We start from the raw sequence: 19576 nt of genomic DNA on the forward strand, positions 1-19576 counted from the left end.
ATCTCTGGGTAGATTTACAAAAGAGATTTAAAGTTCATTGAGTTGAAGTTAATATATTTGGTGGGGTAAACAGTATGAAAATGAAATCTTCAAGGAATCACTGCCTTTAACCTCCAGGGCAGTTATGCTATCTGCACTTAAAAAAAAAGAAAAAGGGTTCTGGCAAGCTTTAGAGGGAGGAAGGGGAGGGGGGACAAGACTGTTTTGTAAGAAAAATGAACGAATTTTTTACCCCTATGATTTATTGATATGAGAGGAAAAATCTAGAGGTAAATAGATTCTAGTATGGGTGACCTCCCTGCTCCCCCATACTTGACGGAGGGGAAGACTGAATTGATTCTTACGCAACTGATTCATCAATATGTTTTCTTATGAAAACTTAACAGTTTACAGATGAGGCAAGGCCCCTTGCAGCCCCTCCCTCCCTGATCCTAGTCCCTTTCCCTGCAGAGCACCCTAACCAGTCGTTCAGGTTTTGGTGTGTTGTGTCTCCTTCCAAACTGTTTTCTGTACATTTGACATGTCAGTATACTGGGTACAAGGGCAGCAGTGGCTTGGTGGTAGGTAGAATCCTCACCTTCCGTGCAGGAGACCTGGGCTCTGTTCCGACCAGTGCATCTCGTGCACAGCCGCCGCCTGTCTGTCAGTGGAGGCTTGCATGTTGCTGTGATGCTGGGCAGGTTTCAGTGGTGCTTCCAGACCAAGATAGACTAGGAAGAAAGGCCTGGTGAGCTACTTCTGAAAATTAGCCAATGAAAACCCTCTGGATCCCAACAGTTATTAACCAGAGTCATTGGATGGTACAGGACTGGGCAGTGTTTTGTACCGTTGTACCTGGGATTGCCATGAGTCAGGGGCCAACTCAATGGCAGCTAATGACAACAACATGCACTAAGTACCCACGGTAATTTAGAAAACACTCGGCAGTATGTGGAATCTTTGTTGTTGTTTATATAAACAGTGCTACGTTGTATCTTCTGAAAGGCTGATGTCCCAGTCAATCTCATACTTTTTAACCATCTTCTTGTGAGCCATTGTTTTGGCTCCATCCAAGTTTCTCTACATGCAGAATGATAGGGCAAGTAAAAGCGAGGACTTTGGAGCCAGATTTCCCGTTTTCAGATTCCCGCTTATCACTTCCTAGCTTTACGTTCTCCGGCAAGATGACTTAATCGCTCTGTGCCTCAGTTTCCTCATCTGTAACATAGAGATCTCAGTGATAGTAACGTATCTCATAGGGTCGTTGTGAGGAGCAAGTGAGCTAATAGGTGTCAAGGGTTAGAACAGTGCCAGGCACACGGTGCGTGAGGTGTAAGTGGTGCTGGCCCCATCAGCCAGCCTGTCCCCTGTGAGAGCATGGTGTGCTCGTTTCTGCATTTTTAGGTCTTATAAACCCTGTGGTGGTGAATATGGGTGTTTTTGTATAGGACTGGAGCCCTGGTGGTTCAGTGGTTAAAGCATTTGACTGTTAATTTGAAAGGTAGGCAGTTCAAATCTACAAGCTGCTACTTGGAAACCCGATGGGGCAATTCTACTTTGTCCTCTAGGGTCTCAATGAGTCTGAATCGACTCGAGAGCACTGGGTATAAAAAAAACATGACGGTTTTTCTCTAGGGTATGTGTGTGCATGTGGCTTTTGCAGGATAGATTCGGAGAAACGGGCTTTCTGGGGTGTGTACGTTTTAAGTAATATTATCACACCAGCAAGCCAGTTGCTGCTGAGTCAGTTCCGGTGCATGGCAACCCCATGTGTGTTAGAGTGGAACGATGTTCCATAGGATTTTCAGTGCTCATTCTTCAGAGGTAGATTGCCAGGCCTTCCTTCCGAGGTGCCTCCTTTGGGTAGATTTGAACTGCCTACCCAAGAGCTTAACTGTTTGTACTACCAGGGAAACCATATTATTATACAGAAATGTTATTATAAATATTGTAATTAATGATATTATCAGGATATTATATTATTACAGGGTGGCCCCGTCCCTTTCTACCCCCAGAACCCGGAGGTGTTGGTTGTTTGGCTCCAGCAGGGTTCACCCCTCTCGCCTCTCTCCACAGGGCTTTGTGCTGGCTGTCACCATCATCCGAGAGGCTGTGGAAGAGATCCGATGCTATGTGAGGGACAAGGAAGTCAACTCCCAGGTCTACAGCCGGCTCACAGCAAGAGGTAAGCCTCCCAGCCCTCCAGGGGTCCCCCTTCTGCTACTGATGGCAGGGCCTCAAGGCTGCAACTCAGCCCCAGCCACTGACAGTCAGGGGAACAGAGTTCAAAGCCTGGGCCTGTGAGTGCATGGGTGCCGCATGGTGGGACAGTCACTCTTTGGCTCCTGTCTGAAGGAGGTCTCCCTCTGCCTGAGCCTGTGGGACTCCAGCTATATCCCTGGGTCCCTGCCATCCTCTTTTTTTTTTTTTATAATGTGCTTTAAGTGAAAGTTTACAAATCAAGTCAGTCTTTCACACAAAAACCCATATACACCTTGCTACACACTCCCAATTACTCTCCCCCTAATGAGACAGCCCGATGTCTCTCTCCACTCTCTCTTTTCATTTCCATTTAGCCAGCTTCTAACCCCCTCCACCCTCTCATCTCCCCTCCAGGCCGGAGATGCCAACATAGTCTCAAGTGTCCACCTGATCCAAGAAGGTCACTCCTCACCAGCATCCCTCCCCAACCCATCGTCCAGTCCAATCCATGTCTGAAGAGTTGGCTTCGGGAATGTTTCCTGTCCTGGGTCAACAGAAGGTCTGGGGGCCATGACCACCAGGGTCTCAGTCAGACCATTAAGTCTGGTCTTATGAAAATTTGGGGTCTGCATCCCACTGCTCTCTTGCTCCCGCAGGGGTTCTCTGTTGTGTTCCCTGTCAGGGCAGTCATGGGTTGTAGCCGGGCACCATCTAGTTCTTCTGGTCTCAGGATGATGTAGTCTCTGGTTCGTGTGGCCCTTTCTGTCTCTTGGGGTCACAATCACCTTGTGTCCTTGGTGTTCTTCATTCTCCTTTGCTCCAGGTGGGTCGAGACCAATTGATGCATCTTAGATGGCTGCCTGCTAGTGTTTAAGACCCCAGACGCCACTCTTCAAAGTGGGATGCAGAATATATTCTTAATAGATTTTATTATGTCAGTTGACTTAGATGTCCCCTGAAACCATGGTCCCCAGACCCCTGCCCCTGCTACGCTGGCCTTTAAAACATTCAGTTTATTCAGGAAACTTCTTTGCTTTTGGTTTAGTCCAATTGTGCTGATCTCCCATGTATTGTGTGCTGTCTTTCCGCTCACCTAAAATAGTTCTTCTCTACTACCTAATTAGTGGATACCCCCTCCCACCTCCCTCCCTCCCCCCTCTCGTAACCACAAAAGAATGTTTTCTTCTCAGTTTAAACTATTTCTCAAGTTCTTATAATAGTGGTCTTATACAATATTTGTCCTTTTGCAACTGACTAATTTCACTCAGCATAATGCCTTCCAGGTTCCTCCATGTTATGCCCCGCCATCCTCTTAAGAGTTGTCCTGTCAGCCAGTTGCATGTCACAGGCCGGAATTTAAATCTGAGCATCCGCCCTCTGTTGTTGTTGCTGTGGGTATTATTAGTTGCCAGGCAGCCTATTCCCATTCACATTTACTAATCCCTCTCCCTCCCTGAAGAAGGCAGTTGGGCGCCCCTCCTGTTTCTGTGAAAGCCTGCAAACTTGGCCCCTGCTATGCAGGTGTGTTTCCAGGGAAGGGAGAACAGCTTATCAAGATACTCTTTCAGCACTGATTACTTTAAAACCAAACAGTCCCAACATGATATTTCAAAAAGGCAACAGATTCGCATAAACGCTGCATCAGGTAAAGATTTCTGTAAAGGTGTTTTACAAATCCTAGAAAGTGAATGGTGGCGAGGGTGCAGTCTGAACCACAGCCAAGAGAGAGAAGCAGGTACTTAATCCTTGGCCTCCTTGCGAAACACGTACATTTAAAATGGGGGAACTTAAAAATCCCACCCAAATGCATCGTTATAGAAGCAAGAGAACAACTGCCCATGTTGGTTTCAGCTTCCAACTGTGAATTCTACGTTAAGGTTATATTCAGGAATGAGGAAATGTTACCCAATGTTTGCCAATCAGACTAGGAATAGATGGAAATAGGCTTGTCCATAATATTACTAATCCCATTCAGGCTTTATTTTATAAATGTTCTTTGGAGGGGCCCAGGGGAAATAAAAGCTCTGCTCTGCCTTCAGGAAACTGAGGATTCTGCCATAGGATAGATGCCTTATTTACCTGAGTCAGGTAGGAAGCTCTTTGTGCTTATTTAGCAACTTAGCCTTCCAGATAAACGGGTCAACCATGGTTTCAGGTGTATTTTTCCTTCTAGGAAAAATGTGTGTTCAGCAAAGAATATGTTTGGGACTCCAAAAAAAACACTGAGGTTTTAATAAAGTTCCCCGAGGGCATGACCGTATTTTGTTTTCATGCCTTTGAGCTGATTTTCATAGTTGGTGGTCTTAAAAATTTGCACATCTATGGACATGCTTTATTGAGGACAAGCCACTGTATTTAGGGCATTTTGCTCCTCAAAGGAAAAAAAAAATCAGTGTAATCTTTGCAAAAAGGCAGGTGGCATGAGCTTTCCATGTGGGTCATCAGAAGACCCCTCTGCAGGGTGGTGTGTGTGGTTTGTGTATATTAAATCCCGCCTTAATAACATATTCTTACTATAACATTTAAAACGCTTGGCAACCAACAAAGGCCCCATTGGAGAGGGTGGGGTGGATCTATTTAGTGCTAAAGAGGAGAGGCTTTGGATTCCATTCATTTAGCTACCCAGGCTCTGAGCCTTCTTTGGTTCTTTTCATATTGCAATTGCTCTCCCATGAATGATTTTTCTGCCTTCCCCTGCAGACCCCCTTCCCGGCTCTGCTTTGACTTCACTTGGTCCTTGAAAAGGTCCTAAGGAGAATTGGCAGATGGCTTGAGCATTAAAAACTTGTCTGCCTTTGTTGGGCTTCTTTTGTGGCCCATGGTCCCCATTGCCATGACAATGCGGCAGTAGAGGAAAACAGAATATTAACCCAGGCGCTAGCCCTGCAATTTGTTTTGAAAGCCCAACAAAGCACAGCCGAAACTGTCAGCTTGGAAAGGGATGGAGGTGAGTGGAGTCATTTGATACCCCTTAGGGGGAAGGGCCGAGGGACAAGCCCAAACTGGCAGATTTCAGAGAAAGGAAGAAAGAGGGGAACGTTACGTAATAATATTTCACGGCATGAAGCCTTTCACTAACCTCTTCGTTGAGTAAGTTCAAAAGCAAAATGAAACAAATATGTATATGTATATGCACGCGTGCGTGTGTGTGTGTTTACATGCATAGCCCTGTAGAACTCTTCTCCTTTTTATCACACGAATTCCTTAAATGTATTTTCACCCATATTTTTAGAATTCAAAAATACTTAGAAGCGAGAATATCAAGTCCTCGATCACTAGATTATATGCCATGATATCTGCTTACATTCTAAGGCATTTCCTGTTTAATCATAGCAGTACTCCTGCTAATAGAATTCAGAGGATGTATTTGTTTGGAAACAATTTCTAACTAGTAAAAAGTTACAAAAAATCATACGGAGAACTCCTGTATACCCTATACCCAGATTCATCAGTTGTTAACGGTTTACCACACCTTATGTGTGTGTGTGTGTGTTTGTCCTAAACCATTAAATTGCAGACATCACTCCCTTGTACCCCTAAATACTTCAGTGTGTGACTCCTAAGAATAGACATTCCTCTTATACAACTCAGTATAATTATCAAAATGAGGAAATGTAAATTTGATACAATACTGTTAATCTAATCTACAGTCCTTATTCAAATTTTGCCAGTTGTCTGTGTAATGTCCTTTATAGCATTTTTTTTTTCCTGGTCCAAGAAGTAACCCAGGATTGACAGTTAAATTTATTGTCCTGTCACTTTAGCCTTTAACGTGGCACAGCTTTGGGATCTTCTTTGTTAGGACATTGACGTTTTTGAATCCGAACAGGCTGGTTTCAGGCCATTTACTTTGTCGCATGTCCCTTGATTTGCATCTGTCTGATGTTTCCTCAAGAGTAGGTTCACCACAGGAATCTTTTTAGCGGCCATTAGTATAGTTTGAAGAATGTCAATGCCACCGATTCATATTGGGACGCTGCCCAAGTTTTAGAGGTTTTAAATTAACCAAATTGAAAAACCTTCAAACTTACTTTAAGAAAAAAAAAAATTGATTTCAAACGGCTGAACTAAAAAGCCCTGATAATAAAGAACTCAAATTGAGAGGGAAAATGGACGCCTTTTTTTTTTTTCTTAAATAACTGTTTCTAACCTTTTAGATGATCTTACTTTGTTCGAGATGTGTCTGAAACAGCATGCCAGTTGGATTAGTTGTTAATGCAAATGTCCTGGCTTAATAAGAGGCATTTGAAGTATTTTAATAATAAAATTAGCTACTCGCATGGAAATGGCCATTTATTCATTCTTTTAAGAAATGTTTGAGAGTCCATTGCTGGCTAAGTCTATGATAGACTTCTGGATTACAGAGGTAAACATGAAGGGCCAGGCCTCAAGACGTTCATAGTCCAGTGATGTATTCAAACATGCAAACAGGTGATTTAATTATATAGATGTAACTAATAGCTATACTTCAGTGGCTTGAGTGTGGTAGCCCTCATAAGAGTGTCCCCTTTCTTAATGATTGTGTTCCTGGTTGGTTCTAAGCCCAGCTCCTGGTGGTCAAGAGTAGGGGTTCTGAGCGTGTATTCTCCCTGGGTTCTGTTGTCCCGCGTCCACCTGATCACTTAACCCTCTCAGTAAACTGGGGCAACTTTATCGGAAGTTGTGAACAATTTCATTCTATTTGGATCAAAAATTATGTGTCGACGGAAGCAGCAGTCAAGAGATCAGATGACATATTGCGTCGGGCAGATCTGCTGCAAAAGAGCTCTTTAAAGTTTTAAAAAGCAAAGTTGTCACTTTGATGACTTGGGTGCATGTGACCCACAGCACAGTCTTTTCAGGTGCCTCATATGCATGAGAAAGTTGGATAATGAAAAAAGAAGACAGAAGAAGAATTGATGTGTTTGAAATGTGATGTTGGCAAAGAATACTGAATACACCATGGGCTGCCAAAAGAACAAATTAGTCTTAGAAGAAATACAACCAGAATGTTCCTTAGAAGAGAGGATGATGAGACTTCAGCTTGCTTACTTTAGACATATCCTTAGGAAAGACCAATTGCTAGAAAAGGACATCATGGTTGGTAAAGTAGAGGACCAGTGAAAATGAAGGAAACTCTCAGTGAGATGGATTGACACAATAGCTGCCGTGGACTCAAACATATCAACAGTCATGAAGATGGCACAGGACTGGGCAACGTTTCATTCTGTCACATGTAAAGTTGCCATGAGTTGGAGCCAATAGGAAGGCAACTAAAAACAGCTCAGCAGATGGTTCTAAGCACATGAGATAAGCCATACGTGGGAAGAACTTAGCACAATGCCTGGGACTCAGTGTTTTCCAGAAAGGCCAGTGCTGATGGCTTAGCAGCAGGCATCCCTTAAGTGTTAGTGGTAGGAGCCAGGGGTGATAGAAGCCTAGCAAACAGCTATCGACGTCTTCTTCCTAGAAGAGGTGACCCTCATCCTAAGTCTTGCAGGAAGGAAGAAAGTAGGATCAGCTACATGATTTGTGAGGTCCAGGGCAAAATGAAAATGCAGGCCCCTTGTTCAAACGTTATTAAGAATTTCAAGATGGCGACAGCAGGGCATTAAACCAGATACGGGCCTTTCTGAGCACATGGCCCCATGTGACTGCCCAGTTGCCTGTCTGTGAAGCCTACCTGGGAAAGAGTTCTCCAGAAGGTGCATGAAATTGAGCCTAAGGCACAGGTGGTTAGCTGAGTGTGCAGGGTACAAAACACCCAGATTTTGGCTCCTTCTTGTTCCTCCCCATAACAAGAGCAGCCGTTGGGAGAACAGAAGAAAAGACAACGTAGGCCAGTGAGAAGCTGACTCTGGGAAGGTTGATTTTGCCATTCAAGAATTCACATACAAGGCGTGCTGTGGGAGAAGGTAACATTCGGGCCATTTGAAAAATGCTGCCCAAATTGAAAAGCAGGAGAACAAAAATAAGACTTAGTAATTTACTTAACATCTACCATAAGCCAGTCAGTTGCTAGACAAGGTCTTGTCAATAATTTTTTAAATAGCTTTTAGAAGTAGCTTGGAGCCCTGGTGGCCCAGTGGCTAAGAGCTTGGCCCCTAACCAAAAGATTGCTAGTTTGAATCCACCAGCTGCTCCTTGGAAACCCTAGGGAGCAGTTCTACCCTGTCCTATATAGTGTTGCTATGAGTTGGAATCAACTCGACGGCAACAGATTTGGTTTGATTTGGAGGTAGCTTTTTTTTTTTTTTACAGATGGGGAAACTGAGGCTCAGAAAGTGGAAGCATCCTGTCTGTGATGATGTAGCTAAAGGTTAAAAGTCATGTAGGGACAATGTTTCCAGGTAAATGAGCATCCCTTTACCTTCCTACTTGAAATCCATATTTAAACACGGTCAGAGACTTAAAAAGAGAAGCTCTCAGACCTTTATCAGTTTTTATGGCTTTAATTACAGAGCTGTTTTCCCAAAGGAACAGTGTTCAATGGCACTGGAAATCCCAAAGCTAATAAAGAGGCCACGAAGTAGTAGCAGACCCAGAAAAACTTAGTTTTATTACTCAAAGGACTTGGGTTGGGGCAGGAAAGAATAATTAGTGAATGAAGTATTCCACTTTATGCTTTCCTTCCTCAACCCCCTGGTTTAATTCTGGAGGATCTCCCTTGATTATCACAGGTAGTGAGAGAAATCGGGTTTGGCATTTTCACAAGGCGGATTCTGTGGGTCTTCAGGCCAGGAATGCCTGGTGGACTAACTTCTTTGGATCAAGGGCTAAATGAAACAAACAGATCATTAGCCCTGAAAGAAAGTGTAAGCATAAGTATAATGTGTGCAATTGCCCATGAGTCTTTGCTGCTGGGGACATCTGGATGGACAGTTAGCCGTAAGTCATAAGCAAAATGGAGGTCATCCTCCCTGTTTTCAGCGTTTTAGACCCAGGTACATGCATATTTGGTGTGAACTGTCTTATTCTCCACCTGACTGCGTGGAAGTATCTTTGCTCTTCCCCAGTTCTTTCCAGATAGTTCAGCACGGCTGCCCCCTTTACCTTCTCACAGCTACAGAATTGCCAGTAACTCCAAGGATCTTACCTCCATGTGAGATTATGTCATTTTTCCTATTTAATTCAATTTAAATTTCCATTTTAATTCATTTTTCCAATTTAATGGTCCACTTTTGACCATGATTTAGGATTGCCATTAATGTGATGAAGTTTTGAGATCTCAGGCTATATACATGCTTTTTGGGGTGGGACTTGTATTTCACTGGAGTTAATCAGGAGAAGGTAGACTAGTGTAGGAAACATGGGTCTGTTAATGGAGAGAGTTGTTTAGCTAATAGGTAATTAAATGGAAACTCTGTCTTCTTAAACACAAGCACCATTTATGTTTTCAAAGTATGAACTCTGTATAGCATGAACAAAGTGGAAACAGTCATGGGAGAACATTAAGACATGCCCCAGGGTTTTTTTTTTTTTTTTTACAGAGAATTCAGAGGTAGACTTTGTGATGTTGCTGCAGCAAAACATAAAGGATCTCACATACAGTCCAGTGAGCAGAGAACCCCTCTTCTCAGGCGCCTCTCATGAAGATTCAGAGTGTCAGCATTTTTGAGTCTTATTGATGGATTTTTTATTTAAGACTTACTCTAAGTCTTCAAACAGATTTTGTCCAACACTTTCTCATACATTCTCTGACAGGCACGAAATTGTTACTTCAGATCCACAAGTCTCATTTCTTTTTTTTCGTTCAAATTACTGATTTCACTTTATTACAAATCATATGTGAACTGACCTAATGTTTAATTAAAAAAAAAAAAAAGAAAAGAAAACCCTGAAAAAGCTCACATACAAATTGCACTCTTGTCTTTCCCAAAAGGTATTCCTGCCTCCCTGGCCAGGGTGTAGTCGATTTGATCATTGTTGGGCCCTGTAAACAGGGAACAGGGAAGACCATTTATAAATTTATTGTAAAAGCCTCTGTTGGATGTAAACATGCTACGTTTAAACTTCAACGGTCTTTTTTAAAGCTCCCCCTCTTTAAACAAAAGCCCTGAAAGTGGCAGCGGTATTTATAATAATACCTTTCAGCCCTTTGCCGGTTTTCAAATAACAGGCTTTTCATAGGTTTTGGGCGGGGGTGGGGTGGGGGAGCGGTGAATGCAGACAACTCTATTTGAATATGAAAATTTCAACTTTAAACCTCTGAACTCCGCTGGGTCCGCAGAGACATTTTAATGTCAACCCCAGGAAATGTACACAGGCTGCAGAATTTACAACTCATCACTGTGACAGGAAGATTAGAGAGTAATACATTAACCAGGGTTAGCACATGGAGATTGTCGTTGGAGATCCATAAAAGCAGCCAGTGTCCTGCGTGCACAATGAAAAATAGAAGTTTAGCTGGAGGTGTTCAGGATCAAAAAATAGGCCCACCCATACTCGTGCCCCAGAATTTATTAAAAAAAAAAACAACAACTTTTTTTTTTTTTTTTGCTGGCTGTTCTACAGTTTGACTGAATTGTCGTTTACTTGCTTGGACTCAAGGGAAACATCTGGTTTCTCCCCGCAGTGTAGACAGGCTGCCCTTATTCTGAAGCTGTCACCCATGCAAAGGCAGGGTTCAGGCTCAATAGGTTTGCTTATGAAAGGCTTGGAGCCCATCGCTACAGAAATAAACAGCTCTGGTAATTGGAAGTTTGTTCCCTGTTATAAACTCCGAGGCGATTTGGGTGAAGTGGTGAAAGCCGAAAGGGATAAATTTATTCCCTAGAAGTTATTTAATGATTTAGGATGTGGCTGGCAGAGGGGTTTCCACTTAACCTCTGCAAAAGTTTCTTCCCCAACTCCTGCAGTGTCTTTGCAAATGCATGTAAAAATCCCAGAGCCTAAGTTTGGAGATTGGGTGTTAGGATCCAAATGAGAGGAGAGGTCCTGGGGAAAAACTTACGACTTCTGCAACTTGAGTCTTGGGGCAGGGCCAAGTTTCCTGGGCACTTTATAAAGGAGGTTACGGGGGCTTTCATTTCCATTTGGGAACAGCTGTGTAATTTGCTGGGACAAGTGCAAAATGAAATGGCGGGGCCCCTTGTTCCAAAATCAGTGAGAATTTTAGGTGATGACGACAGAGCATGAAAGCAAGGCCAGTGTGACTGCGTAGATTGCTCACCCATAAAGCTGCCCCGACTTCCATCCTAAGGAACCCCAGTGGCGCAACGGTGAAGCATTCGGCTGCTAACCAAAGTGTCGGCGGTTCAAACCCACCAGCAGCTCTGTGGGAAGAAGGACCTGGCTTCTGTAAAGATTACAGCCTAGGAAACCCTGTGGGGCGGTTGTACTTTGTCACAAAGGGTCGCTATGAGTCAGGATCGACTTGGAGGCACCTAACAACAACACTTGTATCTTGGGGCCCTGTAGGGGAAGAGAGAGGAACAAAATCAGGAGTGCTTCAGAAGTATGCTTGCCAACTTGAATGGAGTGTTGTGAGAGTCTATTTTCTGTCCAATCAGATGGCCCTCGGAGAGTCCCTGTTCTCTTCTGAGATAGGGAATTGTAAAAGTGCCGGCTTTTTTCTCCTGCTTCTTTGTTAGAAGTCCAGGAGTTCTGCCAGAGTGCTTCTCTAACTTGCTCTTCCTTTTTTTTTTTTGCGAGAATGTTTGCAAAAGCTCCAGAACAACGTTTAATGTGTTTTGGGCCCTTTCCACAATCTTAAAAGGTTTTTTCATTCTGTGAGTTAATCCCTGATACAATCTGCTCAGCTAGTCCACCATTCTAACTTGGGTTCCCTTTTTCTCTCCCTGTTTCTTCCTTCCTGGTGCCCCCCGCCGCCGACTTGGGTGCTGTTGTTGTTGTTGTTGTTGGGTGCTGTTGAGTCATTTCTGACTCACAGCGACCCCATGTGACAGAGTCATACTGCCTCATAGGGTTTTCTAGGCTGTAATCATTACAGACTCATGCAACTCATGGCGACTCTATAGGACAGAGTAGAACTGCACATAATCCGAGAAGATGAACTATATGAAGAAGAATGGGGCATCAGGATTGGAGGAAGACTCATTGACAACCTGCATTGTGTAGATGACACAGCCTTGCTTGCTGAAAGTGAAGAGGACTTGAAGCATTTACTGATGAGGATCAAAGACTACAGCCTTCAGTATGGATTGCACCTTGACATAAAACAAAAATTCTCACAGCAATAAGCAACATCGTGATAAACAGTGAAAAGACCGAAGTTGTCAAGGATTTCGTTTTACTTGGATCCATAATCAACACCTGTGGAAGCAGCAGTTAAGAAATTAAACAATGTATTACATTGGGCAAATCTGCTGCAAAAGATCTCTTTAAAGTGTTAAAAAGTAAAGATGTCACTGTAAGGACTAAGGCGCACCTGACCCAAGCCATGGTGTTTTCAGTCACCTCATATGCATGTGAAAGCTGGACAATGAATAAAGAAGAATTGACGCCTTCGAATTATGGTGTTGGTGAAGACTGCTGAATATACCACAGACTGCCAAAAGAAGAAACAAATCTGTGTTGGAAGAAGTACAGCCAGAAGGCTCCTGAGAAGCAAGGATGCCAAAACTTCGTCTAATTTCCTTTGGACATGTTATCAGGAGGGACCAGTTCCCGGAGAAGGGCCTCGTGCTTGGTAAATTGGAGGGTCAGCTTTTGCCTTCTCAACATTCATCACATGTCCAATTCATTGACATTAGTTATGTTTATCATGTTGTCCAGCCATTATCATTATCCATTTCCAAATTTTCCTATCACCCTTAACAGAAGCTCAGTGTCCCTGAAGTGGCGAGTCCCCCTTTCCCCTCCCTCCTGCCCACTCCTGGTAACCACCAGTGAACTTTGCTCTCTGAATGCTTGCCTATCCTAGATACTTCGTAGAAGTGGAATCATACAACATGACCTTTTCTGTCTGACTTATTTGACTCAGCATAGTGTTTCCAAGGTTCATCCATGTTGTAGCATGTGCCAGAGCTCTGTTTCTCTATACAACTCTGTGATATTGCATTGTATGTATGCTTCACATTTCGTTTATCCATTAATGATGGCCATTTCAGCTTATTCTACCTTATGGCTATTGTGATTAGTACCGCAGTGAACATTGGTGTTTCGAACATTTCTGTTTCAAATTGCGTATTTTTGATCACCAAAAAATGGCAACCTGGGGCGAGAAGTTCAAATTTATGGCTGGCACTGTGCGTCTGTCAGTAGTAGAGCTGGGGAGTCTGAGGGTCTGACTTTGTGGAAGCTAAGGGTCATCCTTCAAGTGCTACTGAGTGAAGCCGTGGCTGGAATACAGGTGACGACATGACACTGTGGATAGGCGGCTCTCCTGAGTTGGCAGTAGTGGCCTGTGGCTGATGGACAGTCAGGTACACAAGAGTATTTGTAGGAAGAATCGGCCTGCCGAGGTCACTTAGGAACTGCTGTCCAAACCCAGAGGATGAAAGGGTTTTTTGTTGAAGTAGAACAGATAGTCAGAGAGAGGCAAAGTTCAAATTAACTGATCATAAATCAGGACTCAGCTGTGGAAGGGAAAAATCTGGGCCTGGTCAGTTATAAAATGGTAACTCATTTAAATTTATTTAGTGTAGTTTCTTTTCTTGTTAGACAAGCACCTTAGTCTTATTATAAAATTAAAAAAAAAAGTGAAGTTAGAAAGAATGTGTCAGACAAATCCCCCATCTCCCCAGATAGAATCACTGTTAACCCGTTTACTCTATTTCTCCTGACTTTGTCCTCAGTCCCCTTAACATGCACACACACACAGTTATTATTTAATGAGAATTAGAACATAAGATACGCTGTTCTTTGAGTTAGGTTTTCGGAGAAAACTTGTAACGAGGTCTTGAAAATCTGAACACAAGTGTGGTAGCTTGGGTCAGGCCACTGCATAAATTTTAGTAATAAAACCAAAGACAATGTGTAAATTTATGTTTGGGAAAGTTGGGACAAGCTCAGGTGAAGGAAAAGTTTATTGACATCAAGGGCCATGTTGAATTTATGATCTTCCTCCGAATAAACTCACCAGAGAGAACAGTGTATCTGTGTGTATTTTTTCTGTCGTCCCCTAGCGGAGCAAGAGGAATTGCTTGGGCTGTAAAGTTGAACATTAGACCCTCTCTTTACTCCCTGTTTTGGGTGGTTTACTCATTTCTGGAGCCCTGGTGGCACAGTGGTTAAGAGCTTAGCTGCCAATCATTCGGCAGTTTGAATCCACCAGCTGTTCCTTGGAAACCCTATGGGGCAACTCTGCCCTATCCCATAGGGTTGCTATGCGTTAGAATCGCCTTAGCGGCAAAGAATTTGGTTTGGTTTGGTTTTGGGTGGTGCAAACAATTAACATGCTCACCTGTTAACTGCAAGGTTGGAGGTTCGAGTCCACCCAGGAACACCTCAGAAGAAAAGCCTGGCAATCTACTTCCAAAAAACCAGCTATTGAAAACCCTACAGAGCACGGTTCTACACTGACACACACGGGGCCACCATGTGTCAGAGTTGACTCAATGACAACTGGTACTGGTGTTTTTGAGGCTGAATGGAAGGAATCTCCATTGGTTCCAATTTAGAGAAGCTTCTAAAGCACCATTCGGACAATCTTACTTGAGGACAGACACCTGAGTGGCCTGAGTTATTTTAGTGCCTTACAAATGAGGATCCCTCATTTAACTTCTGGAGCAGTCTTGTAGCAGGTGAACCTTTTCTGTGAGAGGTAGGAGCTGATGGTGGTGTTGGGGGCACACGTACTTCTGGGTGTGCTGTATTGATGTTACAGGTGAGTGGACACTATAAAGACAAGCCAAATTGAACTGAATTAAAACACTGATGCATCTTGGACCTGTTTCTTTACAGGGACGGTGAAGGTGAAGAGTTCTAACATTCAAGTTGGAGATCTTATCATTGTCGAAAAGGTGAGTAGAGTCTTGGGACTCCTAGTGGATTTGCCCATTGTAATGTCTTTGCCACCCTAGGGAATCATCCTAACGTGCAGTTTGTGTATCTGATAGACTAACTGCATGCATGCTCTTGCGAATTCTAACCACCAGCTTTGCCTGGGGAGAAAAATCTATTTCCCATGAGATGCACACACAAAAGTTTTTTTCAGGGTTTGTGTGTGCTGATGAGCCAGAAACCCTGCTTACAAACACAAGTACAAATTTTGATTTTCTCTTGGATGTGTTTATTATTGTTTAGAATCTATTTTTTGGTACGTATCATAAAACCTTCCCCAGAAATCAGCTTGCTACGTGTGCACTGAAAAACATTTATGTAATTTACCTTTTGAGAAATTATTGCTTGAATTCAACGACTTAAATATTGTGCTCTTCCACCATTTTATGGGGAGCAGGCATTAAGTATCATACGACAACAGTGAAAAGGCCAAAAAAATACCTTTTTCCCCCCCAAATAGTGGCGTTAATGTCTTTGTTACTTGAACAAGTACTTATCTCTGTTTATGACAGTGTGTAGTCGGAAGGTACTGGATTTAAGGGGTGGCCCTGGAGAGCCTGGGAATAATATTTAATTAGAAAAGGATGATGTCTTAACTTGTTTCTGCAGGAAGTGAACTATGCTCCTTAAAAGGGTTAAATCCTAGAATTCAAAGTTGATCTGCAGTAAAGTGAAACTTTTTCTGGGTGGCAGCTCATAGGAACCACACACACCCCTTTATGTTATATTCTTTCCTGTTTGTAATTAAACGGGGCTGCTGTTGGTGCCCTTCCCACCTTTTTTTCTTTTTTTGAGAATGGCTTTTGTTGCTTCTTACTACTTTACTTCCTTGTGAAAATCCCACAAGAAGCCAAATATCAAGCAGGAAAATTGGTAGAAGCAGAAAGCATGAGTGTAGAGAGAATACGTACGTCTTTAGTGTCTGCAGACAACTGGGAAGAAAGCCAGCTCAAGTAGCAGGGTTTAGACCGGGCGTCCTCTGGTTGGAATCGCGGGAGGGGATGGTTGGATTCCACAGAATACTAGAAGCTCTCTTTCCGAGACAAGATTTCAATAGAGGATTAGTAAAGTAACAGGAGATTGCAAGATTTCTCAGATTCAAACTGAAATAAATTCCCAAATCTGTCTTTGACAAAGACAAGAAACTTAAAAGACGCCGTCGGGCTTGGTAGCTTCCCTCCCTGTTGAGGGAAGCGGGAGGTGGGGTCGGGGGAGCCGAGACCCACACATAGGCCTTCACAGTGATGGTCTTTCTTTTCATAACACAGAACCAGCGGGTCCCTGCTGACATGATCTTTCTGAGGACATCAGAAAAAAACGGTAAACATCTGGCATCAATTTTGAAAATAACCATTAACCTTTCAGTGGTAATTTGGCAAAATAATCATTTGAAAATGTAGATATAATTTTGAAGTAGATATAATTTTGGAGCCATGGGGGCGAATCAAAGACATCTCCTTTAATAGAGCTGTCTTTTAAAAAAACGTTTCTGGTCCCCACAGGTCAATAGATTTCGGTAATTAAAAAGATGTCCTTAGTTGAAGCCTTGCTGAGTCACAGCTGGTGAAATAACACACAGTGGCTGTGTTTTCACTCTGTGGGCTGTGTCATCTCAGCTTTAGGACTCAGCGGGATGAAGAAGGGTGTCTGGCCAATGTATGTGAGCAGGAATCCTCGCTCTTGTCGGGGAAATACTGAGAGAGGTGCTGTGAGGAGATTGAGGGGTAGAGAAACTGGGCAGGGGGTAGGCTGCTTTTTCTGTCCTTAGCTTGTGAGTGCTGGGGTCATGTGAACGTGCACCCGTCAATTTATTTGGGGTCCTGGTGGCACAGCGGTTAAAAGCTACGGCTGCTAACCAAAAGGTTGGCAGTTTAAATCCACCAGCCGCTCCTTGGAAATCCTATGGGGCAGTTCTACTGTGTTGTATAGGGTCACTGTGAGTCAGAATCGACTCAACGGTAATGGGTTTGGTTTTGGGTTTTTTTATAGCTCCTGTTTGCTTGCGTGAACCTCTCACGTCTCTATAAAACCTATCCTCACTATAGTGATTTTTTGGTGTGGCTGCCACCCTGGCCTGCCCACCCACCAAAAACCAAAACCAGTTGCCATGGAGTTGACTCCAGTGCATGGCGACCCTGTGTGTGTCAGTGTAGAACTGTGCTCTACAGGATTTTCGGTGGCTGAATTTTCAGAAGTAGTTTGCCAGACCTTTCTTCTGAGGAATCTCTGGGTAGACTCGAACCTCCAACCTTTGGGTTCGCAGCAGAGTGCGTTTACCTTTTGCACCAGCCAGGGACTTTGCTGATCCTACCAGCTGACTCAAAATCTCTTTTTTTTTTTTTTTGGTTACTTAAGCGATTCTGAGGAAACAAGGCCGTTTTCTCTTGCCTGTAAGGCACAAGCAGAGCTCTTTGAACCTCTGAGAAAACTTTCATTATATTCCTTTGACATTGCTGCGGCCCATTTTATTATGAATTGGATAAAAGTACAAATGAAATTTTCTGTTCACAGTGTATTAAATAATCATGAGAGGAGACAGAAGATACTGGATTAAAACAGACTTTAAAAACAAAACACAGCTTTGTCCTCAAATTGGTTATTGTGTGCTATTCAATGAAAATGGAGCATTTGGTTTTAGGGCCCCTGAAATGTTCTCTCTTTCTTAAAAAAAAAAAAAAAAATTATAATTTGAAGTGTTCTCCTTAGAAGTCCTAGTCACGGCTCCAGGAAATTTAATACATATTCTCTCTGATGAAGGCATGTACCCTTATGTCCCGCTGAAGTGTACGTCTGTGAAATGTGTGCACCTACCGCAGAGGTTAGACGCTCACCTGGGCCTTTCCCCCAGTCAGCACTGCCCTGAGCAGTTTGCATGGATCAGCTTTTTAATTCTCACAGCCACCTGTGAGCAAGCACTGCTTTCATCTTTGTTTTTTGCAAATGAGGAAACGGAGGCTCAGAGAGAATAAGGAACTACTTGAGGACTTGCAGCTAGTAAGAAGGAGAGCCAGGACTTGAACCCATGTGCTCTGGTTCCTGTGAAGGTGCTTGGAAGCCCTGCCTTGGGTGGCCTTGGATGGTGGTTACGGTGATGGTTCATGTCCCTGGCCCTTGCCATGTGACAGTCACCATGTGGAGTGTTTCCCGTTCTCTGTCCCACCGAGTCCTTACAATAAGCATGAGGAGTCTGCATTTTCCTCCATTCTACAGATGAGGACACACTGAGGCTTAGTGAGTGGTGGAGCGAGGATTTGAACCCAGGTCCTTCTGATCCCAAAACTTATGGAGGAAGTAGGGAATATGGTGTTTATTTGCCCTTCTGGCCAATAGGCGTTAATTGGCTGTTTTTACCAGGGGACCAGAGCAGGAACTGCCAATGGCACATTTGTGACCCAGGGAAAGATTGCTAAATTGCAGAGGAATAGACAGTGCCCTGCTTCCTTCCACAGGGTCTTGCTTCTTGAGGACGGATCAGCTGGACGGGGAGACAGACTGGAAGCTCCGACTCCCTGTGGCCTGCACGCAGAGGCTGCCCACTGCTGCGGTGAGTGGCCTTCCATGCAGAGGCTCTCAAGCGCAGAGGCCACTGGGGGCCAGATGTTAAACGTGCAGTAAGATTGGTGGGGACATGTGAGATTCTGGAGAGCTTCGAGTGCTTGTTGGTTCCAGCTGATTGTGGTCATGCCAGATGCAGCCCTTCATGCCAGGGCTTAAGCTTTTTGAGGGAAGCTCAGAATCAAAAGAATGCTGCCAGAGGTACCTAGCAAAAATTAAAAGGTAAGCCTGAACATGCCATCCCTCTCCTCAAAGCCTGCAAAGCCTTCCCATCTTGTTGTTGTTAGTTATTGCTGAGTACTGTCTTAGTTATCTAGTTCTGCTGTAATGGAAACACCGCAAGAGGGTGGCTTTAACAAACAGAAATTTATTTTCTCACAGTTTAGGAGGCCAGAAGTCTGAATTCAGGGCTCTGGCTCTAGGGGAAGGCTTTCTCTTTCTTTTGGCTTAGAGGAAGGTCTTTGTCTCTTCTGAGCTTCTGCTTCTGAGCAATCTCATGTAGCTCGGCTTGTTTCTTCTCCTATCTCTGCTTGCTCACTTGCATTTAATCTCTTTTATATCTCAAAAGAGATTGACTCGACAACTGCCTACATTAATCCTGCCTCATTAACATAACAAAGATGGCCCATTCCCAAATGGAATTATAACCACAGGCATAGAGGTTAGGATTTACAACACATATTTTTGGGGTACAGTACAATCCATAACAAGTAGATTCCAACTCGTGAAGACCCCATGTATGCAGAGTAGAACTGTGCTCCATAGGACTTTCAGTGGCTGTGACCTTTCAGAAGTAGATTGCCAGGTCCTTCCACTGAGGCATCTCTGGGTGGGTTCAAACTGCCAGCCTTTTGGTGAGTAGTTGAGCACTTACGCATTTGTGCCTGTTGTCTTT

General features: G+C 43.6%; 1 protein-coding gene across 4 annotated transcripts in view; it reads left to right on the forward strand.

The window, feature by feature from the left end:
• ATP9A (ATPase phospholipid transporting 9A (putative)) overlaps positions 1 to 19576 on the forward strand; it is a 148650-nt gene that overhangs the window by 40631 nt on the left and 88443 nt on the right. For all 4 annotated transcript variants that reach the window (XM_049868746.1, XM_049868748.1, XM_049868749.1 and 1 more), the window contains exons 4-7: positions 2056 to 2164; positions 15028 to 15086; positions 16395 to 16446; positions 18576 to 18670. In XM_049868746.1, coding sequence (XP_049724703.1) covers positions 2056 to 2164; positions 15028 to 15086; positions 16395 to 16446; positions 18576 to 18670 — 315 coding nt within the window. The remainder of the gene's footprint in view (positions 1 to 2055; positions 2165 to 15027; positions 15087 to 16394; positions 16447 to 18575; positions 18671 to 19576) is intronic.

The sequence above is a fragment of the Elephas maximus genome, chromosome 25 (genome assembly GCF_024166365.1).
Source record: "Elephas maximus indicus isolate mEleMax1 chromosome 25, mEleMax1 primary haplotype, whole genome shotgun sequence".
Taxonomy (NCBI): domain Eukaryota; kingdom Metazoa; phylum Chordata; class Mammalia; order Proboscidea; family Elephantidae; genus Elephas; species Elephas maximus.